This window comes from Canis lupus, chromosome 11, assembly GCF_003254725.2.
Source record: "Canis lupus dingo isolate Sandy chromosome 11, ASM325472v2, whole genome shotgun sequence".
NCBI classification, from domain to species: domain Eukaryota; kingdom Metazoa; phylum Chordata; class Mammalia; order Carnivora; family Canidae; genus Canis; species Canis lupus.
In genome coordinates, this window is record NC_064253.1 from 51,479,303 (window position 1) to 51,497,073 (window position 17,771).

The 17,771-nt window shown below is 41.7% G+C and overlaps 1 protein-coding gene and 1 non-coding gene across 6 annotated transcripts in view; both read left to right on the forward strand.

Annotated features, from left to right (window-relative positions):
- Positions 1-15,138, forward strand: part of LOC112649895 (phospholipid-transporting ATPase FetA-like) — a 123,538-nt gene extending 108,400 nt beyond the window's left edge. For 4 of the 5 annotated variants that reach the window (XM_025432442.3, XM_025432444.3, XM_025432446.3 and 1 more), the window contains 12 exons: positions 2,951-3,115; positions 5,378-5,489; positions 6,892-6,997; positions 7,170-7,317; positions 7,869-8,052; positions 9,530-9,753; positions 11,148-11,231; positions 12,673-12,918; positions 13,102-13,240; positions 13,879-14,009; positions 14,119-14,274; positions 14,956-15,138. In XM_025432442.3, coding sequence (XP_025288227.1) covers positions 2,951-3,115; positions 5,378-5,489; positions 6,892-6,997; positions 7,170-7,317; positions 7,869-8,052; positions 9,530-9,753; positions 11,148-11,231; positions 12,673-12,918; positions 13,102-13,240; positions 13,879-14,009; positions 14,119-14,274; positions 14,956-15,030 — 1,770 coding nt within the window. In that variant the 3' untranslated portion in view covers positions 15,031-15,138. The remainder of the gene's footprint in view (positions 1-2,950; positions 3,116-5,377; positions 5,490-6,891; positions 6,998-7,169; positions 7,318-7,868; positions 8,053-9,529; positions 9,754-11,147; positions 11,232-12,672; positions 12,919-13,101; positions 13,241-13,878; positions 14,010-14,118; positions 14,275-14,955) is intronic. The other variant, XM_025432445.3, reaches the window with a different exon arrangement.
- Positions 6,533-6,639, forward strand: LOC112650655 (U6 spliceosomal RNA). The gene has a single exon (XR_003130347.1). It is a non-coding gene; the product is annotated as a U6 spliceosomal RNA (small nuclear RNA).
- Positions 15,139-17,771: the final 2,633 nt, after the last annotated feature.

Sequence of the window (17,771 nt, forward strand, 5' to 3'; positions counted from 1 at the left end):
TGCCAGGATAGCTAGATGATCAGATAATAATAATTAATGGCAAAGATATAGAAAAACTGTAACCTTCATACATTGCTGATGGAAATATAAAATGATGCAACCATTTTAATGGACTAAGCCACCCAGGCACTCCATGAGGCAGCCATTTTAGAAAACAGTCTGGCAGAAAAAGTTAAACATAGAGTAATCATGTGACCTAGCAATTCCAGTCCTAGGTGTAGTCCAAAAGAAATGAAAATATACATCCACACAAAAATTTGTACACAAATGTTTAGAGCAGCATTATCTATAATAGTGAAAAAGTAGAAACAACCCAAATGCCCATCATGAATGGCATGGATAAATAGGTCAATAAAATGTATGTCTAAACAAATATTATTCAGTCCCAAAAAGGAATGACATACTGATACATGTGTATGAGTCTTGAAACATTATGTTAAGTGAAATAAGAGAATCACAAAAGGCCACATATTGTATAATTTAATTTATATGAAATATTCAGAATAAGCAAATCTATAGAAATAAGTAGGTTAGTGATTGCCAAGTGCTAGGGGAAAAGAAAATGGGAATGAAGGCTAGTGGGTACAGGATTTCCTTTGGGAGTGATCAAAGTATTCTGGAATTAGATAGTAGTGATGGATGCACAACTTTATGAGTATAATTTTTTAACCACTGAATTATATACCTTAAAAGTGTGAATTTTATGATCTATACATTATATTTCAAGTTTTCAAAAAAGTCCATGCAGTATTCCATACAGGACAGTTCTTATGTCCTATCCTGGTTCCCAGAGGCCTCAGTATTTTTTATGGGCTACTCTGAAAAACTTATCTTTTAACCTTCCACAACACATTAATTAGAGTGTCTTCTCAGAGAGCAGGCTGGCTCCAAAGGGGGCATAAAATTGTTTCAGGTCTTTTAACCTACATCCTGCCACCCATTTTAATCGACACTCATAATGGAGCCTGACTACACTACAATATGTTAACTGCTGATGATAAACTTGTAAGAGTGAAGCTTATACTTAGGAGTCAAGCTTCAAAAACTCCTACAAAAGCACAGCTCTAAGCCCTCTAAGACAGGAATCACCAAACAGTGATTTTGGGGCAGGGAACCCTGGGTGGCTCAGGGGTTTAGCGCCTGCCTTCGGCTCAGGGAGTGATCCTGGAGTACCAGGATCAAGTCCCACATCAGGCTCCCAGCATGGAGCCTGCTTTTCCCTCTGCCTGTGTCTCTCTCTGCCTCTGTGTGTGTGTGTGTGTGTGTGTGTGTGTGTGTCTTTCATGAATAAATAAATAAGATCTTAAAAAAAAAAAAAAAGCAAGGAGCAGTCAGGATTTGGCCTCAGCGCCCTAATTTACCCACCATAATAGAAAAGGAAAAAAAAACACAAGTAAAGGGTAAGAAATAACTGCTAAATTATTTGTGGGTTTTTTTTTTTTTTTGGTTTGTTTCTTAAATATTTTATTTATTTATTTATTCATGAGAGATGCAGACAGAGAGAGGAAGAGACACAGGCAGAGGGAGAAGCAGGGTCCATGCAGGGAGCTTTGTGGGACTCGATCCTAGGACTGCCGGATCATGCCCTGGGCCGAAGGCAGGTGCTAAACCGCTGAGCCACCCAGAGATCTCTAAATTATTTGTTAAATGGATTAAGACTCTGTATGGGGCTCCTGGGTGGCTCAGTTGGTTAAGTGTCTGCCTTCAGTTCAGATCATTACCTCAGGGTCCTGGGATCCAGCCCCATGTCAGGCTCCCTGCTCAGTGAAGAGTCTGCTTCTCTCTCTGCCCCTACCCCCTGCTTGTTCTCTCTCTCTCTCTCTCTCTCTCTCTCAAATAAGTAAATAAAATCTTTTAAAAAGAATCAGTGTGTTGTTAGCTTATAAGATCTCATTTACTATCCTATGCAAGAGCAGCTTCTGCCATATTTTTTCCTTCTAGGAAGTCTCCGAGATCTTCTCTCAGGCTTCTTTTCATAGCTTCATCTGCTAACACTACAGAGGTTTAAGGGATGGCATTCCATACATGCACTGTTTTATGTTCATTTTACCTGACAGCTAATGTCACTCAGGAGTTTCACAGGGAACTAATACAGAATATCAAGATGATAAATTCTTTTTCTCTTTGTTCTTATAATGCTAAAGTGAATTATTTTGCATGCAGTTCACTATGATAGTGATCATGTAGAATTTTTATTCATGTGCAGTTCTCAGTACATAAAATCTCCTAACCCACCCTCAGTTGGATTAGAGTTCTGCCCTTAAACTACTCACTCTAATCTAGTTCTCCTTATGACCAAGACTATACTTGCAAGATAGTTAACTGTGGTTATTTAGGATATATTGGTGGACACAGAACAAAACAATACTAATTCACCCAGAGAGCATTTCAGTAGTGAAATATCATTAACACTACTGGCTGTGACTAATCAATTGAGCCAATCAGCTGTAGACAAATATACACGTGTGTGTGCTTTTGAGGTGCCTGTTAGATGCTTGAAGGAAGGCAGGGAAAGAGGAAAATAAAATCAATGTGTGCTTATAAAAAATAGTTGCTCCTTTATGTTTTATAACAACTTCCTTTTACTTTAGTATTCCATTCTCATAGACATCATTATCCTCTCTGTAGGCAGTGAATTATTATCCCAATTTTACAACAAAGAAATCTAGAAGGCTTAATTTTTCCCAGAGTCATACAGCAAATTATCTAACTACAGGTAAAAGCTAGAACTTTATATTTCGTAAGTACTTATGCCGGCCCCACCGTTAGGACATTTGGCTGAGAAAGCTCTGTAGTTGTTTTCTGGCTAGGCTAGGTGTTCCTCCCACCCCATGGTACTAGCCATTAGACCCTATTTTGTAGGCATTCGGCTGGTGGGATCAGTCTGCTTCTCCCTAAACTCAACCCTAACCCACCCCAGACCTACTCAGCACACACACATGTCTTCTAGGATTTTGCCATTGAAGGCCTCCGCACTCTCATGGTGGCCTACCGAGAATTGGATAATGCGTTCTTCCAGGCCTGGAGCAAGAGGCACAGTGAAGCCTGCCTGTCTTTGGAGAATCGGGAAGATAAGATATCAGATGTCTATGAAGAGATAGAAAAAGACTTAATGGTTGGTATGAGGAAGCCAGGCACAGATTGGGAGCAGGATGGGTAGTGGCAGTCAGTAGACTGAGCAAGGTCTCTGAGAATGGCTTGCAGAAAATCAATAGGTTCAGACTCTCTCTGGATACAGGATATTGGCATCCAAGCTGATTCAGGATGTCCTGGATTTTTGAAATCCATACGGGGTGTGGTGCGGGGGAGGATAATGCACTAGTTGTAAATTTTATCCCAAAGCTGCTCACAGAAGCTAAGTAACCTGGGAGAAATGAGGATCTGAATAATGAATGCACAGATTAGATAATCCAGAATGAACTAAAAGAATAATAAAGACAAAAATACTCACTCATTCATTCAACATACTTATATTAGGTGCTTCCTATGTTCCAGCAACAGACAAAATAGGCAAAAAAGTAACACATATAGTATGTTAGATAATGAAAGTGCTATGGTAGGAAATAAATCCAGGAAGAAAGCTAGGGAGAAAGCATCAGAAAGCTGATGTATCTGCATCAGCATATGCATGTATGTTTTGGAGAGGGCAGAGTATAGTTAGTATTTTTTTATAGGATGGTTAGTCTTCCTTTAGTCTGAGTAGAGACCTAAAGAAATAGGGAAAGGGCAGCCCCGGTGGCGCAGCGGTTTAGCGCCGCCTGCAGCCCATGGCAGGCATGATCCTGGAGACCCTGGATCGAGTCCCATGTCAGGCTCTCTGTATGGAGCCTGCTTCTCCCTCTGCCTGTATCTCTGCCTCTCTCTCTCTCTCTCTCTCTCTCTCTCTCTCTCTCTCTCTGTGTGTCTCTACGAATAAATAATCTTAAAAAAAATAAATAGGGAAATAGTCTGGCAAACTAAGCAGACAGAAGAAATGGCATGAATGAAAGCCCTAAAACAGGAGTAGGCCTAACTAGTTGAACAGCAAGGCAGCTAGTGTGGCTGGCATGGTGTAAGTAAGGAGGAGAGAATAAAAGGACATGAGACAGAGAAGTAGTAGAGTGCCTTCATGAGCCAGTGTAAGATCTTACAATGAGATATGGAAAGCCATTGAAGAGTTCAACCAAAGAAGTGATGTGATATACATGCCTGGGTAGCTTAGGTGGTTAAGCATCTGCCTTTGGCTCAGGTCATGATCTCAGGATCCTGGGATCGAGCCCTATATTGTACTCTGTGGTATATGTCAGCTTCTCCCTCTCCCTCTGTGATCCTCTTGCTCTTTCTCTCAAATAAATAAATAAAAATATTTTTTTTAAAAAAGTGATGTGATAGCTTTTTTCAAAAGATTTTATTTATTTGAGAGAGAGAGAGTCAGTGCAAATAGGGGGAGGAACATAGGGAGAGGGACAACCAGACTCTGAGTGCAGAGCCAGACACAGGGCTCAATCCCAGGACCCTGAGATCATGACCTGAGCCAAAATCAAGAGTCAGTCGCCTAACTGACTGAGCCACCCAGGCACTCCGATGAGTTAGCTTTTTAAAACAATCACTCTGGCTGCTGTGTTAAGATTATACTGTAGGGGAGCAAGCACAGACCCAGGGAGACCAATTAGAAGATAATTGCAATAGTGCAGGTGAGAGATGATGATGGCTTGGACCAGATACAAGTAGTGGAAGTGGTGAGGAGTAGTCAAATTCTGTACATTTTTTAAAGGTAGAGCCAACAGAATTTGCTAATGGATTAGATTATAGGATATGAGAGAGAAAAGTTAAAGATGACTCCAAAGTTTCTGAGCAGACTTATACAGGCTGGATCTGCTATAAGAGAAATAACTGATACCAAATGGGAAAACATAGAGATCCCAAAGGTCAATCTCATTTCATAATCAGTTCTATGGTTAGTATTTCTAGTCTGTCCTTCTGAAGGCCTAGGAGAAATCAGCCAGTTATTTGTCCGTCAGTTCCTCAGACTGAGTCATGATGCCCATCCTGTGGTCAACACTGGAAGCCAAGAAGTATGCTGTGAATGAAGCAAGAAAGAAGTGAAAGTGTGTTGAGAAAAAGATGGTTTAGAAGTGGCACACAGCTTCATGTATGACTTGGGCAAGTCTTGTCCCTCTTTGACCCCTAATATTCTGTTTCTAAATTTGATTTATGTGGTTGAAAAGCTACAGCTATCGAGAGGCAGAATATGCTGAATTTTATACTATTTGGATCCTCATGTCAGGATACAGCCAGCTTGCTAAAGAGGATGATAAGATGCCAGTTGAGTTGTTGGGTAGCACTAAATGCTGTGACATTCTTCCTTTTCCTCACTCACTGCTCTCTCTGTTCAAAGCTGTTAGGGGCCACAGCCATAGAAGACAAGCTGCAGGATGGTGTACCTGAGACAATCGCCACCCTGAACAAAGCCAAAATTAAAATTTGGGTCCTAACTGGAGATAAGCAAGGTAAAGGGGAGTTCTCACATGACCAATCCTCCTCCCTATCCACTTTAGCCATTTCTTTATTTTATATATTCTTTTCTTCTTAGCCATATATTTGACAAATACCTTATAACCCAGGTCAAGTTCTGATAGGACACCTTCCTTCCCAGTCTTGTACATGGTTTGCTAAGAGTACACTTTATACTGGATGCTGTATTAGGTATTAAGGACACAGAGATGATTCAATCAGACATGACCTCGTCATCCAGGAACCCATTTGCTAAAAACCTTGGAATTATCTATGACTATACCCTCTCTGTTGTCCCAAAGATTAATTGTCTCACTGTGTCCCACCAAATCTTCTGATGATCCCCTTGACTATGCCATCACCCTAGTTCATGCTTTGTCCCCCATTGATTGTACTTTTGCAAAAACTTTTAAACTGATATCTGTCTCATTTCCTTATTGATTTCAATATAGCCTACATACAACCATCAGTTTAATCTTACTAAAATATACGACTTTTATATATTATTCCTCTGCCCAGGTATCTTCAGCAGCTCTATGTGGTAAAGTCAGATTCCACTGTCTGGTCTTCAAGATCTTGATAATCTGTTGCTGCCTACATATAGTTATCTCCATCCTGATGTGACTGTTATCTTTAGTGTGTCCCAAACAATCCAGCTTCTACTCCACAGCCTCCGTTTGGTTGTTTCCCCTTTGAAATGTTTTTTCCTTCCCAAAACAAGTCTTACACATCCTTCAAAGTCTTTTTTCCAAGAAAGTTTCTATGACAATTGAAGTTTCTCCTCTGAATTTTGATACCACTTGCAGCAAGGCTTCAGGATTTAATTTTTGTAAATTTTTTCCTTAGTATGAATTTATTCAAATTTCAGAGTTCTCAATGTAAAGAAAAGACCATAACTGAAACTTATCTCAGTCTGCCATAAAATCTGTCATAAAAACAGGCACAGGGAAATATATCCTGACTGTTTGGAGAAGTGGACACAGACTGGAATTGTTTTAGGAAATAAGGGAAGGCTCTGTTGGAAGGCTAAGCCAGAATGATGCTCACTTCAGGAGCACATATCCTGAAATTGGAATGATACAGAAAAGGTTAGCATGGCCTCTACACAAGGATGACATAAAAATTCATGAAAATGAATTTAAAAATGAAAGAAAAAGAAAGGCTAAGCCAGAATGATCCTAGTTATTGATAAGTGACTCACAAGTCTGCACTAGGTTGACAGTCTCCTGTGTGTTTGAATATGGTCTCCACAGACTCATGAAAAATACATTTGGATACATCCATAACAAATGTGGACAAATGGGCTCTGCTGCCCACCATTACTGCCTATATATGTGTACACTTTCATAAAGTCCCTGTCCTGGCCAAAATGTGATGTTTGTTCCCCATTTCCTGCAGAGACTGCTGTGAACATTGCTTATGCCTGTAACATATTTGAGGATGAAATGGATGGGATGTTTATTGTGGAAGGCAAGAATGATGAGACCATTCGGCAAGAACTCAGGTATAGGGACCTAAGACAATGGCAGTTCTCAGAAGGCAATTGAGTTTGAGGTCCTGGCTGATGTTTAGTAGAGGTTCTGTATCCACCTTGCCCATTTTCATTCTGGGACACTTTTTCCTTTCTAAAATCTGGAGCTTCCAGTCAGATATTAACCACTCCTCTTGGCTTTCAGGTCGGCAAGGGACAAGATGAAACCTGAGGCTCTACTGGAATCAGACCCAGTAAACATTTACCTCACCACGAAGCCCCAAATGTCCTTCAGATTACCTGAGGAGGTGCCCAATGGCAACTATGGCTTGATCATCAATGGCTGCAGTCTGGTGGGCAACACAGAGCTACAATTCTATCTTCTTCTCCCAAGGAGTTTTTTTTCCTAGGTCCAGTCCACTCCAGAGAAATTTTAAGACCCCTTCTCTATTTCATGAGTCACCTCTTCCCCTCTCTTCTGGTGTTCTTTCCTGACAGACACCTTTCCCTATCCTTCTCTAGACAGGAATAATGAGGAAAGAGAAGCCAAAGGCATGTTCCTTCCTTATCTAAATTCTATTACTGATGTGGCCTGTCACTTAGGGGAAAGGGGGAAGTGAACAGAACCAGGTCCTCCAAAAAGGTCAGCTGGCCTTATAGCCTAATCAACTGATTTGACCTAGTGAGAGAGGCTGACTAGTTTCCCATTGGAGTCAGGGTCAGATGTAAGGATGCCTAGAACTGACTTGGGGACTTGGCCTCCCTTGGGAGTGGAGCACCTGGGAGCCACTATGTCTGACCTATATAGTATAGGAGAGAATGGAGAGGGGGAAGGACTTAGGAAGATCCTGTCCTGAGAGCCTTTTTGGGCAACCTGAAATGTGGATGTATCCTGGTGCTGCAGGCCTATGCTCTAGAAGGGAACCTGGAGTTGGAACTGCTGAGAACAGCGTGCATGTGCAAGGGGGTGATCTGCTGCCGGATGACACCCCTTCAGAAGGCCCAGGTGGTAGAGCTGGTGAAGAGATACAAGAAGGTGGTGACACTGGCCATCGGGGATGGGGCCAATGACGTCAGCATGATCAAAGGCATGTGAGGGATGGGGAACAGTAACCTTCAACCAAGGGCTTGCCCTTTCCTTTCTCTATGGGCAAAGACCAACCTGGGTGACATTGTGTTGTTGGTTCACTCATGTATATATGTATTGTATGTTTATAATGTTTTGCAACTTTATTTATGCTCCTCTATACCTGCATTCCCACTTATTTACACATGCATATATCAGTCTATATGCGCGCGCACACACACACACACACACACACATTCAAATTCATGCACTTAACACACACAAATACAGATGGCTCCCATAAAATCATATGCATGTATTTACAGAACCGGATGTGCAACTACCATACCATCTTTCCAAGATGGCATCAAAGGCTACGTAAAGAACCCCTGGGCGGGAGTCACAGTCTGTTGCTTTTCTGATAGATGTATGCCTGAGCAATGTTAGGCAAAAGACAGGACTGCCCAACCAGAGAATTAGCTGTGAGGCACAGTGTAGGGATCTCTTCTTCCCTAAGGCAATGTTCATGAGTACTTCCCCTGACTCCCCTGACTGGAAAAGAATAGCAGACTTACTGATGCTCTGGACTAATAGAAGCAAATGGCTGACACTGGTTTTAATTTTAGCTGAATGTTGTTAGCTTCCAGCAACTTGTGGTTCTGTGAAATACGGACAACATCTAGAGGTCCTCTAATCTAAACTTTCTCCCCATCCAGGAAACACTAGCAGATATTCTAGCCTCAGCTTTAGTTCTAGAAAATGTTCTTGCTCTCTTCCCCACTTTCTAGAACTTCTCTGGTTTTTAGGGCCTTAGAGGCTTCAATTATTCCATTAAGCAATGCCACAGGTATATACCAGAAGATCAATGAATGTACCCTACACTACAACATACTAATTAAAACTTTTAGGAACTTCAATCTTATTTTCCATCAAGTATAATCCTTGTTTTATTCAGAAAAGTCATTCAGAAAAGTGAGGCCTCCTGGAGAACTTGCTTCTCACTAACAAAGTATGAACATCACTTATTTCCTCCTAACAGTTGGATTTTAGCTCTTTAGATAAACTTAGGTAATTAAATATTATGTTAGATTGACATCCATCCTGCATCTATAATTGATGTAAAAGGCTTCAAGAGATAACAAGAGGTTTTTACCTCAGCATCTGGACAGCAGGAAAGAGCCAAGGTGGCTATAGTAGGCCATGACCATCCAGGAGAGCTTTCTAGTACTAGCCATGCCAGGCATTCCTGAGTGGCAGCATCCAAAACAAAGTGAAGATGAAGGAGCTGGTTTTTGACAGTCCACTAGGGAAAAGAGCAATCCACTGAGGAGAAAAGGCTCCACTAAATAAATGCCATTTTGAGCTGAGCGTAACAGTGTTTTCCAAATGTAAAATAAGGAGTTTGTACAACATGATCTCAGCCTTTCTTTTACACTTCCCAGCCTGGGAGCCCAGCAGAGTAGCTCTGAGGTTGAGAAGCTTCTGGGATTTCTTTTCAGCTGCTCACATTGGAGTTGGCATCAGTGGCCAGGAGGGAATGCAGGCCATGCTCAACAGTGACTACGCCTTCTCCCAGTTCCACTATCTTCAGCGTCTACTCTTGGTCCATGGCCGCTGGTCCTATAATCGCATGTGCAAGTTTCTCAGCTACTTCTTTTACAAAAACTTTGCCTTCACCCTGGTGCACTTCTGGTATGCCTTCTTCAGCGGGTTCTCTGCACAGGTAGGAGGTCAGATGGCATTCCCCACTCTGGTCAACTGGATCTTCTGTACTCACCCCCACTTCAGCCAGCTCATGTTTCTTTTCTAGAGACATGTTGCCATCCATCCATAAAGCTCCTCAAGTGGGGGCACCTGGGTGGCTCAGTTGGTTAAGCACAAAACTCCTTACCCATGCTGATCCCATCTCCTAGCCTTAAACTGAAACTTAGATTTCCAAACCTTAACTTTTTCTGGCTTGGCTCTAACTTAGACTTAACTCTTACCTCCGAAACTCCCATGAGATATTTTGACCTTTTACCTGACAGAGAGACCTGGTTTCCAAAAATAGATAATATGGGGAAATGCTTGGATCCTGGAGGGTTTGTTTTTGTTTTTGTTTTGTTTTGTTTTGTTTTGTTTTGTTTTGTTTAGTATCCAAAGCAATCTTTATGGAACAAGCTAAGTCTCAAAGGGCTTCTGAGTCTTGCCAGACATGCTGGCTATGGTGTTCACCTGTAGCCATACTTCAGAATACAGCTCCCCTTACTTCTACTTCCCCACCCCAACAGCCCTTCTCCCTGCCCCAAATATACATTGTTGTCGCTCTAATGAGTTAACTCCACATTTGAGTATGAAATCTCCCCCACCTGGGAAGTGGCACTTGGATTTTGATGTTCTATAAGAATTCCTCTTTCCTATGAGAAGTTTTTCAGGGTTCTCCAAGATTCCCAAGAAAAACAACCTCAGGAACGATTACCTTAAGAGATCCCTATTACCTCTGTTGCCTTGGGCTCCAGGGGAAACAGACTATTGAGCAGAAAATAGACTTGTATATCCCCAGTGTCTAACAAAGCCATTCTAGTTTGTGAGAGGTGAAGTATATGTATGTGTTTTGCTGACCTCTTGTGGCTAGTAAAGGAGCCCTCTCTGGGCCCCAGGATGGAGCACCCAGCTGGGAAAGAGTCATTGAGTCTATTATACCTACTTGTGTTTGAAAGTGTCCAGTGTTATAGAAGCTACTGAATGCCATAAATCAGATAAAAGAACCCAGAGGCTTATATGCCTGAGAGTGGAGGGATACAGCTAGCATTCCCTCACAGGCACTGTAGATCTTCTCTGTGCAGGGATGGGCAGTGCAGATCATGGAAGAGTTGGTCCAAATCAACCTTGTAGGGTTGGCCACAAACAAGCTTGATGTGGCCTTGCCCCAGCCTGTAACCCAAGGTTCTAAATAGAGTAGGACCAAATAGAGACTGGGGTCAGCCTCCTTATCAGATTCCTGAAATCCAAATCTTGCTCTAGGTTAATGTAGTGGTGGGTAAGTGGGGGCCAGAAGGGGCTCTCTTGAACCTGGGAAGTGGAGCTGGGACTTTGGAAAAGAGAGGAATCTAAGAAATCTCTTTGGTATTCTCTTAGACGGTTTATGATACCTGGTTTATCACTTTCTACAACCTGGTCTACACCTGCCTCCCTGTCCTGGGCTTGAGTCTGTTTGACCAGGTAAGACCAGCAGCAAGCTTCTCTTCAGGGCTAAGCCCCTGTGCCCTTGAGGAGTATTCTCAAGAGTGGGGAGAACAACAAGAGCTGAGTTCTACAAAGTCAATTGTAAATGGAATAATTTATAGAGCAAGGAAGGGAGCTCATTACCTGGAGAAGTATCATGGGATAAAGTAAAGAATATTCCTCCCAGAGAATAATCATCAGTTTTAGAAATCCAAGTTTTCTATGTCAATTTTATTTTTATAAAAAGAAACATAGAAATTGTGCTTTATAGTAAACTGAGTGTAAATAAAAGGTAGTAAAAGGAAATAGAGTTACTAGGGTAAGACTAGGTAAAGCAAGATGCTTCAAGAAAGGAGAGACCAAAAACAAAAACAAAAACAAAAACAGAGAAAGGAGAGACCCATACATAGATGATAAGATAAGCCAATGCAGGATGGCCTAGTTGAGAGTTCTGAAGGCCAAGCATGAGAATGTGGGTATATTTTGAGTCATAGGGAGTCAGTCTAGGGGATATCATCTGTCCCTGTCAGAAATTTCCTGGGTATTGGGGGTCCTGGTACCATACCTCTCCCTCCTTTTCTATCCCAACCTCTAGTCTTGGGCACAATGAATAGAAAAGAACCTCCAAAGAGGAATAAAATAGCTAAAAGAGGACATGGTGAAATCATGGTTCCTGGTCTCCATCAGAGTAGGAAGGAAAATTCTCCACAAGGTAGCTGCTAGCCACAGAGCAAAAAGAGGGACAAGTTTTGTCCTATGCAGCTTCAGTTGGCTAATTCTAGTGATCTACAACCTCTCAAAAACAAGCCCCAAGCTTTGTTATTCAAAGTTTCAGATTTAGGAGATGAAGATGATCCAATGGCATCCACATAGAGAATCCTGTTATCTGAGTTCACTAGTAGTATGGGAATGGGAGGAGCATCACAGAACATGGATACCCCCATGTGATTAGCTGGTCCCCATTTGCTTCCCCCTCTTCTTTCGCTGGCTTTTGAGGCAAAAAAAAAAAAAAAAAAATATATATATATATATATATATATATATATATATATATATATATTCCACAAAAGGAACACTTAAAACTGGGGACTAATGTCACAACTGCCCCCTCATCCCAAGCTCCCATTCTCCCTTCCAGCTACCCCCAACCCTAATTACCCTCTATCTCCCCAACTCTGATTGCTTCCAGGTCCTTATCACCATCTTGACCTTCTCCTAGCTTTCTTCTGTACTTAGATCATTGCCTAGAGTGTAGGATTTCAGGAAGGGTCTGTGGCCACTGCTCTGTTCTCTGGTTCCACTTCTCAAATAATCCATGAGGAAGTTCCTAGGCAGACTGTCAGCAGACTCAGTCAGGCGAGAAACTTCTACTCTGATAGAGATGGGACCTTCTATGGAGAGACCCTGAGCCTTCCTCCTTACCCTCTGGTACTTCCAGGATGTGAATGAAACATGGAGTCTACGCTTCCCAGAGCTGTATGATCCAGGCCAGCACAACCTCTATTTCAACAAGAAGGAATTTGTGAAGTGTTTAATGCATGGGATCTATAGTTCCTTCGTGCTGTTCTTTATCCCTATGGGGACCATTTACAACTCAGTGCGCAAAGATGGGAAAGAGATCTCTGATTACCAGTCCTTCTCCCTGATAGTGCAGACTGCCTTGCTCTGGGTGGTCACAATGCAGGTGTGGCTGGGGGAGTGGGGAGTAGGGGGCTGGGAGGCTTGGGTGGGCCGCCTGTCTGGAAGGGAGGGAAAGAAGGAGGGAGGGAAAGTGAGGAGGGATCATCCTCTACTATGAGGCTGGAGAAGGGAGGTAGCTGATATATCCCAGGTTGTAGAGTATTGCACATAAGAGAGTGTTTTTCAGATTGCCTTGGATACAACCTATTGGACGATAATAAGCCACATCTTCACCTGGGGTAGCCTGGGTTTCTACTTTTGCATCTTATTCTTCCTGTACAGTGATGGCTTGTGCCTAATGTTCCCCAACGTCTTCCAATTCCTAGGTAAGTCTATGCCCACCCAGTGTGTGACAAGGAGGTGGGGGTTAGGGTTGGGAAGTGTGAACCAAGTATATTTGTTTAATAAATGTTCACTGAGCAGTTATTACTATGTGCTAGGCTCATAGATAGGAATAAGACATTGTCTCTGCCCCAAAAGGACTCAAAATCTATCTAGAGAAATATTTTATCCTATTAGGTTTTCTAAGATATTTTCAAATTTCTTATCTAACTTAATCTTTGTAAGCATCCTTTGAGGTAGAAAGGGTACCATTTTAGAGACTGAGGGTTTTTAAAAATTAAATTACTCAAATCTAGCTCTCCTGGTTCCCAGTCCAATATCCTTTCTACTGTGGCATACTGCTTTATTATCTCCCACATTAATTTCCCTATCTTTCATTCTACTTTGGTGGGAAAAAAATGTAGAGAAAGTAGATATTAGATGTATCTAGCTCTCACCTCTCATCAAGCCACTCATTTTTCCCCTCCAAAACCCTGTAGAACTCTGTGAATTCACATGCCTTTAGAAGGAGAAAAGTATGTGAATTTACAGAGACTTTGGCTGTACAAAGGACTTCACTATAATTCTTCTGCATTGATAAGTTCTGGCTGACAGCCTCCCTCCCATACCTTATTGTTTACAGGTGTGGCCAGAAACACTCTGAACCTGCCACAAATATGGCTGAGTATTGTCCTCAGTGTAGTCCTCTGTATTTTGCCCGTGATTGGTTACCAGTTTCTCAAACCACTATTCTGGCCTGCCAACGTGGACAAGGTGAGTGGAACAAGGAATCTACCCAGATATAATTCATGGCCCTTCTTTGCCTTTGCCTTTGTCTTTGCCTCTGTGGATAAAAACCCTGTCCTCTCTGCTCTGGCTGCAGATTATGGACAGAATTCATCAATGCACAAGACCTCTACTGCCACTCCCTAAGCGGACTAAGCTAAAACATGCAAGTACTCGACGTTCTGCCTATGCATTCTCCCACAAACAGGGCTTTGGGGCCCTCATCACTTCTGGCAAGACAATGAAGTCCAAGGTATTCAAAAAAAAGCAGCTATCTTTTTAAAAAGTAGAGGCCCTTAGGAAAATCCCAAAGGAATCATTGCTCTTCATCCCTTGTATTCACACAACTTAATAAGGATGAATTAGAGTCCCAGGGAAACCAGCACACTCCTGCCCTTCTGCTCTCACTCCAGAGGCTCAGCCTCTTCATTCCCTAGATGGTTGTGCCCAGGTAAGGCAAGGAACAGTAAAGAAAGAGCCCCCAGATATCTGTCAGAGTTGTACAATTTCAAGAAAAAGTGATGTCAGGCCTCCCACCAACCCTTCCAAGTTTTAATCCAGAAGCAAATATGGAAATGATGGGTAAAGGGGGCAATGTGGGAAAGAGAAAAGAAAATATGACCTAAGAATCTTACTTTGGGCGCTGTTTCCTATACCCAGAGCAACCATAAACCTTGCCAGGGCCCCACACAAACATATCCCACCCAGGCACCCTTCTCAGGTTTAACTGGGGGATTCAGGGTGAGTCTTTTACTGGCCTTGGATCTCAAAAGGAGGAGGCAGCTATGACAAGTTGGTCATAAAAAGCTGAAGGAGAGTTTCTGGATACCCCCCCCCAAAAAAAGGAGCTGATTCCTGCCTTGTTAAGACAGCTCAAGATTTCGACTTCTTCCCTTCTTTGACCCCTTTGACCCAAGAATTGACACCTTTTCAGGCATCAGAACTGGGAGAAGGAGACTGCTGGGAATGCTTAAAAATCTTTCTTGAGGGTGGTATAAGCCACAATTGATGAACATTTTTCTTCATCCTGTAAAATTACTTTGAAAAGAAATTGTATGTATTTGGGAAATGTTTCTGAGAAGTTTATGGAGTAATAAATTGCTTATTTTGGAGTGGAGAGATGTGTATGATCTGTTGGATCTCAATGACAATAATGTCCAAACAGTATCACTAGCCCACAGATCCCCACCACCCTCCCCACCTCCTTTTTCTCCTTCTTCAGCTCCATTTCACTTTTCTGCCCTTTGTTGCTAAACTCTATCTCGGCCTCAGTATGACCATATCCTTTAACCATATAGCTTTATCCCCTTTACACACCTTAAATATTGGTTCCCAAAGCTTAGTACTAGATTTTCTGCTTATCTTTCTTAGTATGCTTTTCCCAAGTGAATGCATGAGTTCATTTACCAACAGAAAGAAGATTCTCAACTCTCTTTCTTAGAGCTTTCTATCTTAGAACCAGATCCATTTATTAAACTGATTCTGAAATCCTTCATTTATTTGAATCTTAGGAAATTCATACTCAATCCACCAACTTGTATTAATCACTTTTCCCCAAAACTCCACCCAGGATGCCATCACCATCATCCCAGTCACCCCAGGCAGTGATGGAAATCATCCTATATTCTCCCTCTAATGTCTAATAAGTCATCAAGTAATTTAAACTTTGCATCTTTTTTATGTTTTGTTTTCCATTCCCTTCATTATCACTACTCTTGTTCAGACTTTTATCATCTCTCACCTGAATTGTTGCATAAAATCTCCCAACTCATGTTCCTGGTTTTCCCCTGTCTAAAGTATCACCAGTACTACTTCCAGAGTAATCTTTATAAACAGCAAACTTGATCATGTCAAACCCCAACATAATGAATGTACTAAATGCTACTGAGTTGTATACTTTAAAATGGTGAATTTTATGTTATATTGAATTTCCCTTCAATATTTTTTTGAAAGATCAGATTAGGCAGTCTCCACCAAGAGCTTACTCTAATTCCTCAGTGTGACTTATATACCTGTCGTTTTTATTTACTTGTTTCCCTGTGCATACCTTTCTCACTGACACTTATCACAGGGCATCGGAATCATTGATATACTTGTCTGTTCACAGCATATAATAGGCCTTTAGCAAATGTTGTTGAATGAATGAACAAATGAAAGGATATTGAGATCTGCTTCTCTGCCTGTTATTATTATTATTTTTAATCCTTTTCCTGAGCAGCATCACCTCCCACTAGCTCAAACCAGAAACCTGGAAGTCTTCCTGGACTCCTCCCTTTCCTTCTTCTAATCTAGCCCATTCTTTACCAAGTTACATATACTCTATCTTAGAAATGTCCTCAAATCTTCAATCCCTTCAAATCCCTTACTACTCGTCCCCAGTCCCACTGCTTTCATCATTTTTTGTCTAGATTATGGCAACATCTGCCTCTCTGGTCTCCTGCCTCGGACTGTTTCTTTCCAATCCATTATCCATACCACAGAGAATGACCTTTCAAAATACAAATCAGATCGTGTCATTTGCCAATTTAAAATCCTTTAATGACTCATCATAGCTTTCCTACCTCTATGCTGCCTACCTCTCCAGCTTCATCATCACTTTCTGCTCCATATGATCTCATTTCTGCCCAAACTATTTGTAATTCTTCAAAGATTTCATTGTCTTCAGAAGCCTCTATGCTTTGTCTCTTTGTATTCTCTCCTCTTAGAATAAACTTCCCTCCTTTGTCTAGTGAATTCTAACTGCTCTTCATTCTCAGCTTTGGTCACTTCCCCAAGGGCCTTCACTGACACCCAACCTCCTATGCTGAGTTGGGTGCTTCTTCCTTGCTCCAGACCTTCCTTGTATGGACCACCTTGTACATTTTTCTTATTTTTAGTTCCCAAGATTTGAATGTATTATTACTCAGATGCCTATTTTAGTTGTGGTTTACTTCTCCATCTTCTCTACTAGACCATGGTCATCTCCTTAAGGACAAGAACTTTGTTTCATTATTGTATTCACTACTCACATTTAGATTTTTAATGTTTTTCAGGAAAATAGTAAATTAATAAAATCTACTACCTTGCATTTGTCCTAAACTTGCCTCTTACCCTGTCCTTTCAAAACGAATCTTATCCTTTGATATCTAGTATTCAGTTATACTTTAGGGGTCTCTTTTTATGAAATATGGTCACTCATGGTCTCCCTTATAAGCCATTTGTAAGAGAATAGTTTGGAGGGGCACCTGTGTGGGTCAGTCGGTTGAGCATCTGCCTTCAGCTCAGGTCACAATGAAGTCCCAGGATCGAACTCTGAGTCAGGCTCCCTGCTTGGCAGGGAGTCTGCTTCTCCCTCTGCATCCCCCACCCCAACTCCTCTCTCCCACTCACTCTCTCCCTTTCAAATAAATAAATAAATAAATAATAAATAAATAAAATATTTTTTTAAAAAAAAGAAAAGAGGGATCCCTGGGTGGTGCAGCGGTTTGGCGCCTGCCTTTGGCCCAGGGCGCGATCCTGGAGACCCGGGATGGAACCCCACGTTGGGCTCTCGGTGCATGGAGCCTGCTTCTCCCTCTGCCTATGTCTCTGCCTCTCTCTCTCTCTGTGACTATCATAAATAAATAAAAATTAAAAAAAAAAGAAAAGAAAATAGTTTGAATCTACAATATCTGCCAAAGCTCCTGAACAATCAGCATCCTCTACTGGTGGTTTAAATGTATCTTAGGATATAGGAGTCTCTATCTGTGCAGAGGAGAACATGCCACATTC